The sequence below is a fragment of the Anopheles maculipalpis genome, chromosome 3RL (assembly GCF_943734695.1).
Source record: "Anopheles maculipalpis chromosome 3RL, idAnoMacuDA_375_x, whole genome shotgun sequence".
NCBI classification, from domain to species: Eukaryota; Metazoa; Arthropoda; class Insecta; order Diptera; family Culicidae; genus Anopheles; species Anopheles maculipalpis.
Genome location: NC_064872.1, coordinates 34,953,719 through 34,974,925, shown reverse-complemented (window position 1 = coordinate 34,974,925; position 21,207 = coordinate 34,953,719). Strand labels below are relative to the sequence as shown.

Below are 21,207 nucleotides of genomic sequence, written 5' to 3'. Positions count from 1 at the left end.
CCCATCAGTCTGCAATGTTACCCAAGACGTCTTTCATGTATAGTCTAATTGGTTCCTTTTTTTGTGTTCCATCTTTGGATAGCATGGAAAGAGGAAAAGAAAGATATAGGATTTATCGTGGAAGGCAGTAGTAAACCTAGTAGATGGTAATATATAAGAATCTTTTCGATGCTTGTTGGTGTGTAGTAGTGTACATCGGATTAGTTCAATTCTGATTTTTTTTAATAACATGGTTTCGCTGTTTGCGTACCTTCTGACAATTCTGGAAATCGATTTGGTGCTAACAAAATGTTTCCTTTCTTTCTTTAAAGTATCTAGTTTATGCTGTATATTGGTTTTAATATTCAAAACTGTAAATGAACAGAGGCACAAGAAAACTAAATAAGAGCATTAACTGTTCTTTTACATGTTTTACTGACCGCTGTCGTTGTCTGCATAACACCATTATCTGTAAAAAAGGATATCCGGCGAACGAGATTGTACATTGTTTAAAACTACGTGTGAAAAGAGCTATATTTTGTGTGGGCACTGTTCAAGCCTCATCGACATCGGTGGAGGTCAGGTCGTCCACACAAAACTCCCATTTCAGTTGAGTTATCAGAAGATGGAATTGGAGTAATTTTATTGTTTTTTTTTTTTTTGTTAGATTTTGTCGCAAAAAGATATACCAACAAACTGTAAACAGACAGGGCGTATCAATCATATTTATACATAGACAACTAATTGGTAGGGTTTATCGTTTGAGCCCCTGAAGCAATAAAAAGAAAAAAAAATATTGTAGAAATTCTGACATACCACGAGAATCAGCTTTTCATAGATTATATCGATCGTGTATTAAAGAGCAGAAAGCACAGAAAGCTATTTCAAACCGGTCGACGAAAACACAGGGGATGCGTTTTTGGATATTAACATTCTTTTACTTCTAGCATTGAAGCTTCGGGCTGTGGGTGACAACTCTAAGAATAAATTCGCGCAACACTTTTTGCACAACCCTTCCTTGGACGATCAGCAATCCTGCAGTAGTGAGAAACCATTGTTTCGAGTTACATCTGAGCGCTGATACTTCTCTCTTTTTGCCTGTTTCTATCATCTTATCTATTTCCCACCAAACGTTTTAAGCACATCTCGGGGAATGATCCGTTTTTCGAGGATCTCCATATCAAACGAAACACGAACCGTACATGATGGATGGATTCGCGTTTCCTGTGCTTCTTTCTTTCGCTCCGTGGAAACGAACGGAATCCGTTGAAGAGCATCCTCATCATATGCACATCCCCTTTTTGCAGCTTTTCCTCAGAATTTTCCTGACGTGCAGAATACAACCAGGATATGAAGGACGAATACGATGTTGGGATGATCCGCTTCGTAAAACCGTCACATTTTGGTATCGTTTTTTTACGGTTTGCCACACAATTTTATGCGGTGTGGTAAAAACGCTAACGTGTTTGGTTCTTTATAATTTTGGCAAAAAAAAGCTGGGAGCGGCACCAACGGACAGAAGTGGGTGATCAAAATTTGTCTCATATCATCAGGAAATTTTCTCATCTCCTTTAAATACATACACCTTGCTCCGATAACTTACACATCGTGAAATGTAGAATCTCCAAGGAAAATTTAATATTAATTAAATACACAGCAACTATCCAAAAACGGTTTTACTTTATACACTGGAAACAGGTGAAGAAAACACAAGGACAAGGAAGGAAGCGAATAGATGAGATTATTTCGAGCTGTGCGGTTACGTCTAGAAGGAAGGACACACGATGCCAGGGCAAGCCAAAAGAGATCTACTCCGTTTGTGCGCAAAAGCAACAAAATGTTCTGCAATTTAATTGGGATTTGCAAATTGGGCTCTTAATTGGTTTTAAACAACATCAATCTTGCCAACGGGTTTTGTGTGTAATTGCATATAAGTTATAAACATGGCAACAAAAATTGGAGGAAAGCGCAAAAATCCAATGTGTACAAATTGAAAATAAAAGAAAACAATTTAAAACTTAACTAGAATTCCACCAAAATTGCAAAATATGTATATGGAATGAACCAGTAGATCACTGCCAATTTTGTACCGGGACGCGCGAACTAATGTCCCACACACACGCACACACAGGCAGGATAATAGTGTTCCGCCCTTGTGTGTAGGCACTAGTTCCCGTGTGTTTTCCCGGTCAAAAAGTAATCAATCGTGTGTATGAATGAGATAGTGCGAGAGCGAGTGAGCTGAGCGAACGATACGGAGGGATTTGTACAGGATAATAGTAATGAGTAAATCTGATCAGGACATTAGATTCCCAATTTTTATCATCTATTGGAGCGATTGGTTAGTTTGGATGCGTTGGACCTTGAATGAATGTGAGGATGACGAATGAAGAGAAAGGTTTATTGAATGTACGTGTGTTTTGTGTGTCCAGAGCATTAGATGTGCGTTTTGTACAGATAGGATATTGGTCGTTGGGAAGGATTAGGATAAGAAAGGATAGGATTTGCGAAAGGGAAAGAGAGAGAGATAGAAAGAAAAGGGAAAGGATACAAAAAAGCTCGATTTTAAGTTCTTCACAAAATGTATAAAGTAAACCAAGTTAATCTGATTCTTTTTTCACGACTTTCCTTACACACACGTGCACTCGATCGTAACGGTTATTTAGAATGTAGTTACTAAGGTGTAGTAATCGTGTGTTTTTAAACCCCCAATCGGCAATGTTCCCTTAATAACATCTGCTACACCCACCCATACACATGCATAATTCGCATTGTCATCCAATTGGCTACACCTTTTCATGACGGAAGAGAGCATTATTCGGAACGATTGGCTATTGGCTGCACTATCCTGGTGATGCTACTTATGAATGCAATAAACTCGCCCATCATTCACAAGAGTTGTTGAGATGCAAATTTGTTGCATTATGGCAAAATAATAATGCAAAAATGGTGCTAAAAGCATTATGCTCATAACGCGTAACTTCTTAAGGAACAGGCTTACCATTTGGCGATGAATAAAAAAAAATTAAAAAATAAAATTAAATCACTACTATTGAACGAACAATTTGTCGATAACAGTTCTGTCGAAACATCATCTTCTGTGTAGTGAATATGAAACAAGTGTGTAAAAAAGAATCCAATCGTCTATTGGTGCTCTTGAGCAAGTTTGCAGTGCTACCAAAAAGTAAAGTAAAATTAAACAAATATGTCTTTCAAAGAAAAACTATAGCGAGCGAGACAGAGAGAAAGGGAAATAGGTGGTGAATTTTTTTTTTACAAAATTGGATCAAAAAGATCTAGAACACTGGTCTCATGCTTAGAACGTTTGTGACATGCAGCACAACTACAATGGATTGATTTACAAGTTTCATACTTCTGTTTTTTTGGTTTTTTCATATAAAAAAAAATTCAAGAACTGATTTTTTTTTATTGAGAATGTATTTTGAAATAGAAAAGTAAAGAAGATACATAGACAGCTACTAAGTAGCTGAAAATATGATAAAAAAAAAAACATTACCTCAAAATGCCCAAAACGGAGGAAGTAAAATATGGCACACACACGCAGGCATAAAGGCAGCATATGTATGATTATCACTCCACATTTCAGGAACAACTTAAAACAAAATACATACGTACGTAATAAGTAATACTAACAGGCGACGAAATATGAAATTTAAAGTGAAAAGAAAAAAAACTTTATAAAAATATTAAAAAACCGCAAAATAAAACAGTTAAATACGAAACACAAAACATCAGAAAGTTGTGAAATTTGCAAATCAATTATCGGAATAAGATGCTTACTTCTTACTACTACGAAAAATTAGAACGAAAAATAAAACAAAACTTCGGGACATAAACATATTCGATTAAAAATTAAGAAATGCGAGTAAAATGGGATGATCGTGAGGAGAAGAGGAAAATACAACAACAAATTGGTATGTTTAATAAATTGAATGTGAACTAGAAAGAGTCATAGCAAAGGTGTAAGCGAAAGAGCGGAAGCCAGGTGAACAGTTTTAAGACAATTATGGAAAAAGGCAAACGTTTCACGGGAAGTGCAAGAAAAAAAAAGGCAAGAAGCAGTAAAGAGAAATGCTCCATTGTACGGAGCTTTGTAGCAGCTAAAGGCAAGATAAGCTAACCCGACTAGATACCAAGAGTAGAGCAGATTAGTAGCAGCAGCAACAGAAGAAGCAAAACACATATGAAGGCAAAACCATTACAGAATCGTGGATCGATTAAAAACAAAGTAACCTCAACCTTTAATAATGTGTGCGCGCGTGAGTTAAACATGTGAGCAGTGCTCTGTTGTACAATTTACCCCAAAAAAAAGAACCCCCCGAAAGGAGATAAAGAAAAACAGTAAATTGAAAAATAAAACTTATACTAAAATAACAATAAAAAAGTGGAACAAACAAGGCGAATGAGGTAACTCTTATTGCTCTGCTGAGCAGCGTGTAAAAACCGAGTAGAGAAATGGGAAAAGGAGAACAGCATATTACGTACAGCAAAAGAATTTTCTATTAATCACACCACCGACACAGACACACACGAAGATAGCACTTACAAAATAGAACTCAATCAGTTACACCAAAACCGAATCGTCCTCAATACGCATGAGTATATAGTATCAAACAGCAACGGCAGCAGCAGTTCAGAAGAAAGAGAAAAATGCGTTAAAACGGATGCTAATTCTATATATTTTTAATATAGTGTACGCATCATCAAACACAAAACCAATTAAGGAAAATCTCCCTAACTTTGTTAGAAACAAGCTTTCTTTTATTGGTAAAGGAACTCGGCTAGATTTGTAACAAACTTGCGGTACGCTAAGAGGGGGAAAACAAGGTTTTCCCCTGGTCCGAGGATTATGTTACAATTTCGAAAACAAATGTCCAAACAAAAAAAAAACCTTGAACACGTGTATAGTTTCAAAACCGCCTAAAGCAGAGGGAGATAAATCCAATTTTAGTTCTAGTTTAAATCAATTATCGCAAAACACCACACATACCACACAGCACCGGTTGCTGCTGGTGATCCAAGCTAGTAGTAGTACTAGTGGTAATAGCAGTAATAGGTGACACCACCCCGAGCGCCGCCGGTGGTCGGAGTAGGAAGCTGTTTTGTTTGCTTTTTTGTAAAGTTTCACCAACCAACATTGTACTGTTCGGTTTTTGTTTTAGAGTGAGCGACCACGACGGCAAACAAACGGTGTATGAGATTGGCAATATGTGTAATATATCGCTACAAATTTATTCTTAGTAAGTGAGCAACACGGTAAAGCAAGGAAAGTAACACATAAAACACAGATTAAAAAAGAAGAAAAAACGGTGTGATAGTGGAAAAACTACGTAATGTAAAGAGAGAAAACATGGGAAAAAAACAATGGAATAAGAACACTTGGAACACATCTGACATGAGAATCGTTAATTGTTTTTGTTAAGAGAGAAAATAGTGATAGAAAGCTATGCAAGTTCAAGTTTTTAACCGAAACTTCTGGAACGAGATGAACGGGCACCGAAGAATGTGCTGGTAAGTAGCTGGAATGGCTGAAGCCAGTAGAGGCCGGTGGCGTTTCGACAGTATCGGAATTGGATGCTTTCGATGTCGGACGGGCTGAGTGTACGGTTGCCAAAGTCCTGTTCATCGTATGGTTTCTGTTGGAATAAGGTAAGTAATGAATATGTATAGAAAAGGTAGGAATTACATTGTTACATAAAACAAAGTTAAAAAAAGGATTTTTTGGCTTTTGGAAGTTTATGCTTGAAGTATTTCATTTATGATCTTGGTGATAAGGTCCTTCTGCTTTCTTCGATATATCATCCTTTTCTGTATATCATCCTATTGATATCACTTAAATGAATAGTTATTCTTACAGAGGAACAGTCAACATATGAGATTTGATCCTCGGGCCTGTCATGATATAATGATGTTCAAAAAATGCTCTGATGTAGGTTTGCCTAGTACAAAATTCTTTTGAGTAGATATTTGGCCTTTTTTGATCGACAAGAGCGCTATTGGAGAGAACTTATAGTAAGTATACTGCTGGGTGGCAGGCATATGCCCTCAATTATGTGTTAATTTATCAATTTAGCTCAATTGATTCCAGAATGAAATCGAGATTGCGAACAAAATTTCTGTCGCTGATTGTAGAAGTAGAAATACTATTGCAAAACAACTGAGAACACTGGAAAATGTCGGCTATAGATAATAGACATGTGTAAAATAAGACGGCTGGTTAAGTATTTTGAAGAGGATCAATCAATCTGGATCAAAGAGTCCAATTAGTGTTAATTTGATAAAACACTCGTGTTAATCCTTTTCTAAAGGTACACATTGCCAGGCCGTCCCTCTTGAAATAAATAAAAAGACACTTTAGTAGCTTGTACTGACGGCAACTCTGCCCGCTGGTTATGAATCCTTTCCTTAAAACCCTACGGTACAAATGAAGTAAGGATCGTACTGTTTATGCCCAAGCTAGAACGTTATAAGAAAGACGCTTTCAAAGCCAGCTGGTGGTTTCAGGCAACGAAACCAGGATACCATGCAAGTAGTTTGATTGTCAGGTTCTCTGTGCCCGAATGTGAGGTGCTTTGGGTATTGACAAATTAGGGGCATTTTTACATAATCTGGTCAATACTGAAGTGCAGCGAAACCTTCTTAGACGATTTAAGACATCTCAAACGAAGATGCCCTGAATCCAATGCCCTAACTCTGGGTCCGCGACAAAGACAGTTGGCATACATTTCAAATTTACTTGCAAGATCATTTCACCAAACATGATGCTTGCGTGCTGAGCTTCCGTTAAAGCCTAAGGGTGAAAACACGACGTGTCTGGCTGAAGTTCCTGCCCTCGCCCAAGAAATGTTAGTGGAAAGGTCCCATTAACATCTGTCGGGAACAAAACCGGATGCAAGCAACCGCCGTTGGCGGGCTGATCCCACGAAGGAATGATCGATTCCGGACTCTCGCGCAGTTCCTTGCTACGTCGTCAGATCTACATACTTGGATCAGATGGATAGGATTTTCCCGGGGTCAATCAGATCTAGTTCCTACCAGTGAATGATCCGCGTATCTGCTGATAACTTGTTTGGATGACGGACGTCACTGGTTTCGCTAAGTTAAGAGTTAATCCAAAGTTCAGCCATTAACTATTCTTCCTAAGGAGCGGACTGGAGTGCGGAACCGACATCCGTAGGGAAGGCAAAGGCTAAACTTCTCCGAAATCTGTATTAGTATTTCTTTAGCTCGTTTATATTATCTCTTTATATTATAGGTTAGAATATCTGTTAGGCTTCTGATGACGTCCCTAGTTGGAAAAAACCGTAATAAAAAGTCAAATTGTCAATGATGTTTTTTGATACTAACTGATTAATTTACTTATTCAATCAACTCAAACTACGAGCTCCACTCTCCTGTTTCTTGTGTTAATTTCATATTAATTTGTCTTAGACTAAGAAAAACACATTCTAAGGCCTAGTTGAAGCCATATCACCAATGATAAATCATTTTGTCGAAAATCATGTAAAAAAACAAAAAACCTAACTCACCAAATTCACCAACACTGGATGGGTGCGATCCTTTGCACCGGCAAACCGTGTGTAGTGCATGATGCTTCCATAGTTGTAGTCAATGTTGTACGTTTCCACATCTCGCTCGTACTTTGCAAAGTTGTTTCTATAGAATGTTTCCGCTAGAAAACAAAAAAAAGTTGCAGCTGCTCAGCATCCATGTACGTTGAAGTAAAAAATCATAATGAAAAAAAACTTACTTTGATACCTTGGCTCGAGAGCACTCCGGTTAACGTAGATGTAGTCGTCCCGATCGGGGCGGCTCACCTCGTGCAGGTAGCCTAGTATGTGCATCATCTCGTGCATTGGAGTTCCGCCCGCCAAACATGCGGGCGCCTGCAGGTTCATCACATTCTGGCTGTTGTCTAGGGAGCGTCCTACCGAAGCGTAGCATCCGGCCGGTCGGTTGGTGATCGTCACGTAGTACGGAGCGTCCGGCGTTCGAGGCACGAACCGGACACACGTTTTAGCGTGAAACACGCTCATCGACTCTTCGATCGTACGTATGTCTTGCGGTTCTAGAAGAAAGAGCAATATCTTTGTGATGGAAAGTAGTTGGACTTTTTGAAGACGCAGAGCGTGACAGATACGTACTAAAATCATTTGGTGTGATGTAGTACGGTACGATCGCGTTCGGCCAAATGGTGGACGTATGCTCCTCGGCTATCGATAGACGGTCCTGACTTTGGCGGGTATCGGCCGGCAGCATAATGTCTCCCTGGTAGTAGTACCCGAAGCCAAGCTCGTGTGCCGGCTGCTGCTGAAACCGACTGTCATAGTTTTGCACCCGTCGACCTGTCAAAGCATTTCGAACACGATCACTCAAGAGCCACAACCGCCGTAGGGCATTTTTTCCCGATCAAGTCAAGCTTCTTTGTGCACAAGATGAGCGAGGTCGTCACTCACTGTTTCGCTCACTACTGGCAGATTATTGACGAGGCTGTCCCACTTACCTACTTCGGCACTTTCCGATTGATACAGTTGCCCCGAGCAACAGTTTCGATCGAACCGTAGTACAACACCGATCACTAGAATCGTTCTGAGCAGCATCACGCACAGTGTGCTCGGGGCGATCATTTTCACGGCGAGTCACGATCACTTAGTGTTTTAACTGTCAAAATGTATCTCAATGCACCTAGTCACTCACGATCACCTAGTGGTGTGCTAAACTGTTGGCGACTATCTGGTGTTAGATTTAAAGCGTCGTTTGATATTTATACGTGAACCCTGCCCCTTTCTGGTTCTTGCTTATCGGAACTGGTGGGAGTCTCGTCAGGAGGGTACCTTGGTTAGGTATCTATTCAATAGCGGGTTCATTAGTAGTCGAGGAACAAGCGGTATGAGAGTTTTCTCCACCCAGCTGGGACAGAGAGGTGTACGGGGCGGTCCAGTTTAGTTGATCAGAGATTTAGTGTTTGAATGGTGTTTAATAAATGTCACAAAATATTTTTTGAGCTTCCAATCAATTGCTCGTGAATTTTAAATAATTGAACACACACCTTTAGTGCATTTAAAATATCCTTCCCTTAAGCTATACTTACCTTTTAGTTCTTCACTGTACGCAAATCGCTTGACACGACAGGCAAAAAGTTAACAATACGGTGACACAAATATTTTACGCATCGTCAAACCACCACCTCATTCCATCAGCCAATGGGACGATCGACTACCGGAAGACAGTCTAGGGTAGCATGGGTTGAATGTAAAGTTACGATGGAGTTAAGGCAATACGGGAAATTATGTTGAAAATGGAGAAAGGAAGAAAAAATCACCACGGAAAACATTACTGAGCGACATAATCAGCGTCTAGCCGTGGTGCCATAAGGTGAGCTAATGAAGACGCTTTTTTCTTTTATTGTCAATCTAACGTGTTAGTGGCGGAGTTAGCGGTGGCTGTAATTTTATTTCTTGCCGGTCGGTAATCGAACTCAAGGAAATGGCTAATTGACTGCTACCGACAATCGATTAAATAATTGTGATAATTGTGGTTCACTTTATGCGCAATAGGACGTTGATCTGGCCATAGCCATTGCTTGTTCGTTGGTGTAATGGTAACCATTGTTACTAATAAGCGTGCGTTATCTAAGCTGCATGCGACAGCGAGGTTACACGCGACCTCTAACACATTACGACGCTATCGAAATGGCAGTGCTTCGCTTTCATTTTATTTACCATTATTTGCAACTTAGCAAGTCGTTATGATAGAACGTACGAACGTGTTCAGGCATGGAATGTAATTGATAAAGAAAATGAAAAAAAAAAATGTTGGCCAAACTACAGATCAGAAGTATTTATGTGAGCTTACTGATTTAACGGTTTTGAGTTTTTAACATTTCTGGGGTTCTAACAATCGATATATCTTAACTGTTATTAGTCTTACTGTCCGCTCGTGGGGCCAAAAAACAGCACTCCGAACTTAACCGAATAAGTCTAAGATGGGAAAAGGAAAGGAGCCAGAATGGCGTTTAGTGAGAGGAAGGAAAGTCTGTCAGGAAAGCACGAGAGCAACGCACGAGAGTCCACCAATGAAAATAGCCTGAGCACGTACCTGTCTCGCCTGCAACGAATCTAGGCCAGTAAATTGTACCGGACATACAAAGGAAGCGCAGAGAAGCGCGATTCCTCACAATCCTCGTGAGGCATTTCTTCAACTGCTCAATTTTTTAGGTGCTCCAAGGGCCATAGAAGCAGGATATCAAACAATAGATGCAAATAAGTGACTATCAGATGTAAGTCTACGGATCAAGCGCAACGCTACGAATGAACTGGAAACAATGGCTGCGAAGTGGACAATGAAATATAGTTTAAAATCGAGGAACACACCCATCGATCGCGGATGACATGGACACCACTTAAATGGACGTCATTGAGAAGATAATTACGAGGTCTGACAATAAAGTAAGGTCTCCAACGCTGCAACTTCGCCGGATCACGCGCTAGGCGAAATCTGGCAACACCGCCGTGTTCCTTGGTTCCCCCATTACCACTTTGCTGCTGGGTGAGGCTTCCCCGACCGCTCAGTCTTGGCTGAGCAGCCGTCAACGATGGAGGTACCCCTCGCGTCAGCGTCCAAGTGCGGATTGCGTTCTGTAATACGTTTTTTGAGTGCGAAAAAGGTGACACCTATTGAAATCCATCGTCAACTAGTTGAAGTTTACGGGGAAAAGTGTATGGACATAAAAAAACGTGCGTAAGTGGAGCCGCGAGTTCAATTCCGGGCGCACTAATGTTCACGACGAGGAGAGAAGGGGCCGACCGTCGGTCTCGGATGCGATTGTTCAAGCAATGGAGGCAGAAATGCTCAAAACCGCCGTGCGACAATTAGGGACTTGGAAGAGAAGCTTGGAGGAGTGTGTAGCAGCGAAACAATCCGTCATATCCTTGTGAACAACTTGCAGTATCACAAAGTTTCTGCCCGATGGGTGCCGAAACAGCTTTGAAAGTGACGCGGAGGTTCAGAAAGAGGTCAACACCTGGCTGCGCGAGGCGGACGGAGAGTGGTATTCTGCCTTCATAGACAAGTTCATCGTGCGGATGAACAAGGTGTTGGAAAAAAATAGCGATTATGTAGAAAAGTAGCCAAGACCTTGGCCTTTCCAACGGTGTATCGCTTTTTGTAAATAAATGTCATTTTCTATGAAAAAAATAATTGGAGACCTTACTTTATTGTCAGCCCTCGTATGATCGAAAGGTTGACGGGCACGGATAAAGGAGATCCGTGCCTGACGGCTGATTTCTATCAAGACTCCTTTCCATAAGTCTACGCCTTCGGCATCTACTTCAAATCTTAAAGCTTTAAACAGTTCTGCCTCAGTAGTTCCCTAATCTACTACCTTTAATCCTTTCTCAGTGATCGTACTTACCTAGTTATATTTAGCAGCACTTTTTTTCATCACTGACACGTTTTCTCTCCCCGCGCTGGTATACCTCAATTCCACTTTATCTCTACTCCCAATTCCCAACTGACACCAGTTAATTTAAGCAAGGTCCTTGGTGTATGGCTTGATTCATGCCTTACGTTTCCCCTGCATATTGATTTTCTTGTCCGCTCTAAAGTCCTCGGTTGGCTGAATAGAATTAGTTAGGACTTTAACGACCCTTTTTGAATCAAGATGCTCTTTTGCTTGCCGGTCAAAACGAGACTGGATTACTGTTCGGTAGTCTGATCTCTCACTGTTAGAATCCGCATCAATTGTAGTAAACGAGTCCTGAGGTTTTTCATAGATATCTCGGTGAATATTCTTCTGCTCTACCCGATTACTTACAAGGGCTCGCTCACTCAATCGTAATTCGTTCCTTTCCTCCTATTGGATTGTGTCGATTTTCTCCATCTTCTGTTAGTGATCTCTTTGTATGCTCCAACCTATTCCCTACGTTATCCATCTCTTTTCAAAATCTTGTCATTGCGTACGGCAGTCGGCCGTAATAGTTCATTATTGCTCGTCATGCGCCTGTTTAATTTATCGTATTTTTGTTCCTTTGCCTGTTCCAGAACTGCATACTGTTAGGTTAGTCTGTAAGTTTAATTATTAAGCCTCTATTTGTTATATCGAGTGCTAAGTATAATAACTTGAGTAGCATGCTGACGGACAAACTTATGAAATATATCCCACAATCACACCAGGAACGTTCCTCCGTAGTAAGGACTGTCTATCCAACTATGTGGCACCAGTAAAGTGTAGTAAGCCATTGGATGGTCGGCGTGACCTAGCAGGTTAGTAAGCCAAGAAGAAGATTAATAAAACAACTATACCAACAACTTACTTTTTTACACGACGGAACCTCGAATAGATAGTTAAAAAAATATTTGTAAAAAGTTTTAAAAGTGATCATATATTACACCCAAATTGTAAGACTTCACGGTGGATTTTATTAGTACGGTGGTAGAAACAAAAACTCCAAAGCGTATTGCGATAAAAAAATGCAATTTGGCACCCATTAATCATCCGGCGAAGATTACTGTTGCCACCATCGCGTCAGTTAATTTGAATTTTGTATGTTTTTGGTGTTTCGGTTGGATTGTGGCAGTGGCTTTCGTATATAAGGCACAACACGGTAGTCGAATAAAGATTAGCCGCATTTAAGCTTTCATAGTGTTCACACCACCAAAATGGAAGTCAAACTGTCCAACTATCTCATGTGCATTGGGGTGGCTCTGTGCCTTGTGCACTTTAGTTTTGGTTTCGATCGGTTAAGCTACACTAGGCTAAGGAAAGAAGTTGGTAAGAATCCAGTTGAATTTGTGATTCAGCAAAAGCACACTGATTGAATTTATTGCAGGAAAACGACTCTACTCGTACGATCCAAAGAAGAGTGTGGGATATCCGCAAGATTACGGTTATGGATACTACTATCAGGGAGACATCCTGCTGAACCCGAGCACGAAGGGTCGTTTTGCCATTAATGCACTTGAGACGAATTTATGGCCCAACGCCACTGTGCCGTACGTCATCGAGGCCAATTTCAGTGAGTGAAAGCATTCATTTTGTAATTTCTATCCTTCTAACGCATTTGGTTTTTGTGTAGCTTCTCAAGAAATGCAAACCCTTGAGGAAGCTTTCGAACAGTTTGAGAATAGGACTTGCATTCGATTTGTAGAGCGTACCGATGAGCCGCAGTACGTAAATATCACGAACATGAAGGCAGGATGTGCTTCAGATGTTGGACGGCTTCCCGTCCCGTACGTCAACTATCTCAATCTGCAGACGCCCAGTTGCATGTGGGTAGTCGGTACATCGGTCCACGAATTAATGCATACGCTCGGGTTCTTGCACGAACACTCACGCCCTGATCGTGACGAGTACGTTATGATCTTCCCCAATAATCTAGCTCCGGAAAATAGAAGTAAGTGCCTTAGAAGGTGTGAGAGGCAATGCTATGCTGGCAATAATGTTTCCTCATAATTTTTTATAGCTCCTGGGTTTATACAGGCTAACCTAGACAAATATGCTGCAGCTGATGGAACCTCTTACGGTGTGCCGTACAACTATGGCAGTGTGATGCATTATGCCCGTGATTCCTATGCTGTCAGCCCGGATAGACCAGTTATGACAAACAAGAAACCATACGCTGGTGACTTTGGTAGTATTGAAGGATTAACGGAGGGTGACGTGATGCAGCTCATGGTCAGATATTGCCATCCGTAGCCTATGGAAGAATGATGGAAAAATGAAACGTTTATGGATTAGTCAACATTAGTCAACAAATAGTTAATCGTGAGTTATAACATAGGTTCGATAAGGTGAAGATTGCACTGCACATATTAACTAGATTTTCGATCGTACGCACGGTCTTCATGAGCAAATGGCCTATCTACAACTCGATGATAAAAAGTTATAGTTAATGCAAAACTGTTCTTCAAATGTGATCTCGATTCTTTTGCCGCTCGATACTTTCCGTGCTTTGTTTGGTGAATCCTTGCCCAATTACTTAAACAGATGACGAGCAACCCATAACTTAAGCTGAATAGAATCTCGATTTGCAATGATCACCGTTCTGTTTAGCTCCCGATCTTCGGAATCTGACTGTCCGTGGAGGAACACGATGGAACACCGCTACCCCAAGAGGCTGGTGGGGTATCGGTAGTTGAAATGCCAGTCTGAATAATGAAAATAAATAAAATCATCCAAAATTTGTGCAAGGAGTATACAAACTTTAAGGGATCAGTAAATTCTTCTGCATTAAAAGCAGGATCGATTTATATAAACTCACTGTTTTGCAGCCTTTCATTTTACTGCTTGAATGTATGTTTGTTAAAACTGTGCACGTTGCATTAAAAACAGAAAAAAACAAGGAAATGATTAAAGTTTTGTTCTTATTTCTTTTGGATAATGGTTTGCAGACCGGTGAATTCGGACCGGGTCCGCTCAAAATTTCATGCTAAGAAGAAAATTTAGAAAGCCATGGTTTCAGCAAACAAAATGACCATAACCATGGCCAGATTTTGTACGGAATAATGGAAGAAGAGCATGTACTGGCGATGATTTAAAATGCTTTGCAGATCTTCATTTCATTCGATGGACTATCAGTTCACAAAACAACTGAGAACTGTCACTGTCACGGAAAACATTGTGGCAGAAAGACTCTAACCAAACGGCAAGCTAATTGTTATGTAAGTTATGTAAGTTATGTCGACAAGGTAACCTAATAAATAGCTTGTAAGGTCGCAATTACAAGTACTATCGAATATCCCAATGACCCAATAGCACATTTTTATGTGTTTGTTATTTATTGAATACTTTGTACTAAGAGGATCGAGGCCCCTAGTGCAAGATATTACAGCAGAGCTCAACCAAGTAAAAATAAACCAAAGTTATAATAATAGTAATGCTTATATTACCACCAAATTGTAAGACTCAACGATAGTACGGTGGTAGAAACAAAAACTCCAAAGCGTATTGCGATAAACGGAATGCAACTTTGGCAACCATTAATCATCCGGCGAAGATTACTGCTGCCACCATCGCGTCAGTTAATTTGAATTTTGTAAGTTTTTGGTGTTCCGGTTGGTTGGATTGTGGCAGTGGCTTTCATATATAAGCCGCACCATGGAGGTCATGTATACATTGGCATCACTTGGGCTTTCATAGTGAACTTCACACCAAAATGGAAATCAAACCGTTCAACTACCTCATGTACATCGGGTTGGCTCTGTGCTTTGTGCAGTTTAGCTTAGGACTAGATGGGGCAAAGTACACTAGGCTAAGGAAGGAAGTTGGTAAGATATTAGTCGAAATTATTATTTATAAGATAGCTGACTTATTGATTTTCTTGCAGGTAAACGTCTGAAGTCGTATTATCCAAAGAAGAGTCTAGGATATCCGCAAGAGTATGGATTTGGATACTATTACCAGGGAGATATCCTGCTGAGCCCGAGCCAGAAGGGTCGTTTTGCAATTACCACTGATTCTGAGGACGATTTGTGGCCCAATGCAACAGTACCATACGAGATCAATGCCAACTTCAGTGAGTAGATATGTTACATCCTCGTCTTCAATCCGTTTAACGCACTTGCTATGCCTTTTGTTGTGTAGCTGCTGAACAAATGCAAACGCTTGAGGCCGCATTCGCACAGTTCGAGAATAACACTTGCGTACGATTTGTTCCGCGCACGAATGAGACACGGTTTGTAAATATCACTAACGTGAATGCAGGATGTGCTGCGCATGTTGGACGGCTTGCCGTCCCATACGTTAACAATCTCAATCTGCAGACGCCCGGTTGTATGTGGCAGGTCGGTACGCCGGTGCACGAGATGATGCATACGCTCGGATTTTTGCACGAACACTCACGCCCCGATCGTGACGAGTACATTATCATCTTGTACCAAAATCTTGCTCCATTTTATCAAAGTAAGGATATTCAGTTGGGTCGAGTGACTTACTGTATTAGTAATGGTGTTTCTCAACCTTTGCTTGCAGATCCTGGTTTTATAAGTGGCAACTTAGACAAAGATGATATAGATGACGGAACTGATTACGGCGTACCGTACAACTATGGCAGTGTGATGCACTATTCGCGTTATGCCGCTGCCATCTCAAGACAACGGCCGGTGTTGGTAAACAAACAGCCTTACATTGGTGACTTTGGCAATACCGAAGGGTTGAGCGCGGGTGATGTGGCACAGCTTATGGCCAGATACTGCTAGCTTATGATACTAGCTTATGCCGACCAGAGAATGAATAATGAGAGAATGCAACGGGGACACGATTGGTTAATGTGAAACGAAATAAATCTAACTGCATGACTGGGATGCATTAAAAGAGGTTTGTAGATCTTCATTTTATTAAAAAAACTCCCTTCAAAATTCAAAACGATATGCGAAATCGTGTTGTTGAGCGACCTGTAAAATAACTTAAATATTTTTTCGCCTCTCTCTTGTTGCGTATCTTTATTAGCTCCATCAACGAGGGTTCCTTTTCTACAATATGGGAGTCTGCATGGCTGGTCCCAATTTTCAAAAAAGGTGACCGCTCTGTGTTCTCCAACTATCGGGGTATATCTCTGTTCTCTCCTCTTTCCAAAATCCTTGAATCTGTTGTTCACACTTCCATCTTTCCTGTCATCGTTGGCCATCTATCCCCTCGCCAACATGGCTTTATTCCCAAACGCACAACCTCCTCCAACCTTATTTGTTTTGTATCTTTTACCCTCTCTAACTAGGACAAACCAAATCCATACGTCAAACCGACGTTATGTACACCGATTTTGGTGTTGCCTTCGACAGTGTATCCCTCGACCTGCTGCTTTCCAAACTCAAAAGACTCGGGATCAGAGGTCGGTTACTGTCCTGGTTCTCGTCCTACCTTTGTAACAGAGTGTATAGAGTCAATATGTCCTCGTGCTTGTTTGGCTGCTTAATAGGCTCTTCTGAAGTTCCTCAAGGTAGTGTTATAAGTTCTCTTCTGTATACCTTATTTGTTAACCGCTGTACCTGTATCCTCCCTTCCAAGGGATTCCTGCTCTATGCCGCTGCTTCGTCCGCTGAATGTTGTACCCTAGAGACCCCAAACCTTCCTAGATTCCTTCTCTATGTGGTGCCGTAAGAACGGTCTAGTACTATGTCCTATGTACGAAATCACGTACAAGTGTTACGTGATTTCGTTTACCAGATCCCCTGTGATTTCATTCAGTTGCACCCTCTGTGATACAGTTATACGTCGAGTATATTCTGTAAAGGATCTAGGTGTGTAACTTGACGAGACACTCTCTTTCAACATCCACGTTGATTATGTTATCAGCAAAGCTAACAAATCACTGGGCCTGATTGTTAGGCTATCGTCCGAAATCCGTGTCCCCCTCTGTCTGAAGTCCCTCTGCTGTTGTTGGATTCGATCTTCCCTGGAATACGCAACTGTATTCTGGTCTCTTCCAGGCTCAACCGCGATGGTCAGACTGGAGAGTGTTCTACGCAAAATTACGCGTAGCTGTTCGGCGCTTCCTTACCGGTTATCATCCAGCTCTCTCTCCCTATCCTGTCCACTGTCGCCTTCTTGGGATTGAGCCCATGGAGGAAAGACATACCCGTGCTAGCTTCTTTGCTGGGGTCCTGTCAAATGAACTAGATGTCCCATCTCTCCTATCCGCTGTTCCCCTTTAAGCCTCCTCTCTTCAACTTCGCAATGGACCTGCTCTATATATCCCATCCCGCCACACTCTCGACGGCTCGAACGATCCCTTTATCATCTCTATCGTTTTATCATGTTATTAGGCTCTATCGGACTTCAACAACACTTACCACCTGTTTGACTACAAGATATCTCTGTTTCGCTTTCGTGCACGTCTTCGCGACTCTTCCTTCCTTTCTTTACAATCCTTCCAAATACCCTCTACCTCCTCTTCCCTTTAGCTGCTTAAGAATACTTTTTTGTTATCCCATTGTTGGCGGACAATTGAACATAATATATGAAATAAAACTAAAATTAAAAAAATAAACCCAATCGACCAGATTCTGTAAAATACAATAAATATTTCTACATGACTGAGATGCATTAAAACGGTTTGTTATACTTCTATGCCTATGTCCTTTAGTTAATAAAGAGCAATTTGTATTGTATAATTCAATTTATACGGGCGGGGTGGCCCGATGTAGAGGCGACAGCGGCGCCGGTCCTCATACGGCAGTACCGGCCAAATCCCATCCGGACCGTTCCCCATAGTGAGGACTGACTATCCAACTACATGGCATCAGCAAAGTATAGTAAGTCATTCGATGACTGGAGTGGCCTATCAGGTCGTTGGGCATAGAAAAATTAAATTTATAGTCCTGAGCTGATCAACTGAGGATGAGCAACTGATACATCAGTTATCAAAGTCAGTGGAAACTCGTAAGCTCTATATGACATTGAATGCGGCACGGAGTGGTTTCGCTCCCATGATCGCTATGTGCCACAACGAGGATTGATTTATTCTGTCCTATTTCGACTCCTTAACGGATTTCGACACCTTACCGAACCAGACACAGACATTTTCTTCAACAACCATTATCGTATGGTTTGCACACAAAAGAGGTGGGGAGGGGGGGGGGGGGGTGGGTCAAAACGGGGTTTTTGTTTCTTTTGAGCTGTGTGATATAAACTGACAGGCCCGATTACAGGCACCAAAAGTAATAATAATAGTTATACTAATACTTCAGTCAAAAAGTTAAACTGAACGAATATAAAGGTATAGAACATAAAACTCCACAGCGGTTTGTGATAACACGAATGTGCTTTTACATGCACTGATCATTTGGGGAAGATTACTGTTGACGCGATCGCGTCAGTTTCTTTGAATTTTGTATGGTTTTTTAATCTTCTTTGGTGTTCCGGTTGGTTGGATTGTGGTAATGACTTTTGTATATAAGGTTCACCACGGACTTCGAATAAACATTAGCTGCAGTTGAGCTTTCATAGTGGAATCATCAGTAAAATGGAAATTAAAATGTTCAACTACCTCGTGTATACCGGGGTGGCTCTTTGCCTTGTGCAGCTATGCTTAGCTGCACAATTAGATCTGTCGGCCTACACTACTCTGAACAAGGAAGTTGGTAAGATTGTTGTTGAATTTGTAATTTCGCAAAAGCTCACTGATTGAATGTTTTGCAGGTAAACGTCTCAAGTCGTACGATCCAAAGAAGAGCCTGGGATATCCACAAGAGTATGGACATGGGTACTACTACGAGGGAGACATCCTTCTGAAACCGAACGCAGCAGGTCGTTTTGCAATTACCCGTCCATCTGGAGAAGATTTGTGGCCCAATGCAACAGTGCCGTACGTGATCGAGGCCGACTTCAGTGAGTAAAAGTACTCGTTCTTTGAGTGCATTATTTTTAACCCATTTGTTTTGTGTTTTTTTTTTTTTTTTTTGTAGCTGAAGCGCAATCTAGACTCCTTGAGGAAGCTTTCGCACAGTTTACTGATAGGACTTGTGTTCGATTTGTAGAGCGTACCGATGAGTTGCAGTACGTAAAAATCACTAATGAGGCGGCAGGATGTGCTTCGAATATTAGAAGGCTTCCCATCCCGTACGTCAACAATCTCAATCTGCAGACGCCCGGTTGTATGGTGCAGGTCGGCACACCAGTGCATGAAATAATGCATACGCTTGGATTCTTTCACGAGCAGGCACGTCCTGATCGCGACGACTACGTTGAGATCTTAACCCAAAATCTACGTCCAGAGTATCGAAGTAAGGACATTGGGGAGTTTTGAGTGACGAAACAATAATGTTGCAATAACAATGTGCACGGGCAATAATGTTTCATTATCATTTTGTTTTGCAGATGATAGATTTATAAGGAACAATTTTGGCAAACGTAGTGCAAATGAGGGTACGGATTACGGCGTGTCGTACGACTATGGCAGTGTGATGCACTATTCGCGTTATGCCTTTGCTATCTCAAGACAACGGCCAACGGTGGTAAACAAGAATCCTTACGTAGGTGACTTTGGAAATCCGGCTGGGTTGAGGGAGAGTGATGTGGACCAGGTTATCGCCAGATACTGTTAGCCATAATTGTCGGACTTACAACGGAAGAATACAACGGCAGCACTTACCAATCGTGCAGCCGTTGTATTCTATGTGAAACGAAATAAATATTGTATGTGATACGAAATAAATATTACTACATGATTGCGATGCACTAAAATGGTTTGTAGATCTGCATTTCATTCGATGGACTAGATCTCACCAGTTCGGTCTGTATAACGTATGTATAACATACGAGGGCTGACAATAAAGTAAGGTGTCCAACGCTGCAACTTCGCCGGATCACGCGCTAGGCGAAATCTGGCAACACCACCGTGTTCCTTGGTTCCCCCATTACCACTTTGCTGCTGGGTGAGGCTTCCCCGACCGCTCAGTCTTGGCTGAGCAGCCGTCAACGATGGAGGTACCCCTCGCGTCAGCGTCCAAGTGTGGATTGCGTTCTGTAATACGTTTTTTGAGTGCGAAAAAGGTGACACCTATTGAAATCCATCGTCAACTAGTTGAAGTTTACGGGGAAAAGTGTATGGACATAAAAAACGTGCGTAAGTGGAGCCGCGAGTTCAATTCCGGGCGCACTAATCTACACGACAATGAGAGAAGTGGCCGACCGTCGGTCTCGGATGCGATTGTTCAAGCAATGGATGCAGAAATGTTCAAAAACCGCCGTGCGACAATTAGGGACTTGGAAGAGAAGCTTGGAGGAGTGTGTAGCAGCGAAACAATCCGTCATATCCTTGTGAACAACTTGCAGTATCACAAAGTTTCTGCCCGATGGGTGCCGAAAGTGACGCGGAGGTTCAGGAAGAAGTCAACACCTGGCTGCGCGAGGCGGACGGAGAGTGGTATTCTGCCGGCATAGACAAGTTCATCGTGCGGATGCGCAAGGTGTTGGAAAAAAATGGCGATTACGTAGAAAAGTAGCCAAGTCCTTGGCCTTTCAAACGGTGTATCACTTTTTGTAAATAAATGTCATATTCTATGAAAAAAAAAAAAATGGAGACCTTACTTTGTCGTCAGCCCTCGTATATAACAGTTGACTACATACTGTCAGAGTTTGAAAGATTTATCTCTTACTTTACAGTTGCTAGTACGAGAAGGGTAAAAGTTGTGCAATAGTTTGTGTTTACGCACGACGGTGAGGCAGAAACTTGACGAAGCGCAATTCGTCAAGTGAGTAGGGAGTTCACT

At 41.4% G+C, this 21,207-nt stretch overlaps 3 protein-coding genes across 3 annotated transcripts in view; all 3 read left to right on the top strand.

Annotated features, from left to right (window-relative positions):
* LOC126564894 (immunoglobulin-binding protein 1) overlaps window positions 1–21,207 on the top strand; it is a 526,173-nt gene that overhangs the window by 73,912 nt on the left and 431,054 nt on the right. The gene's annotated exons all lie outside the window — the stretch shown is intronic.
* The window catches only part of LOC126564281 (actin-binding protein WASF2), a 501,777-nt gene that overhangs the window by 224,744 nt on the left and 255,826 nt on the right, over window positions 1–21,207 (top strand). The gene's annotated exons all lie outside the window — the stretch shown is intronic.
* LOC126565251 (astacin-like) lies at window positions 15,156–16,197 on the top strand. Its single transcript, XM_050222411.1, has 4 exons — window positions 15,156–15,267; window positions 15,327–15,515; window positions 15,584–15,901; window positions 15,971–16,197. Exons 1-4 carry the CDS (start codon window positions 15,156–15,158, stop codon window positions 16,195–16,197), a joined length of 846 nt encoding a protein of 281 aa, XP_050078368.1.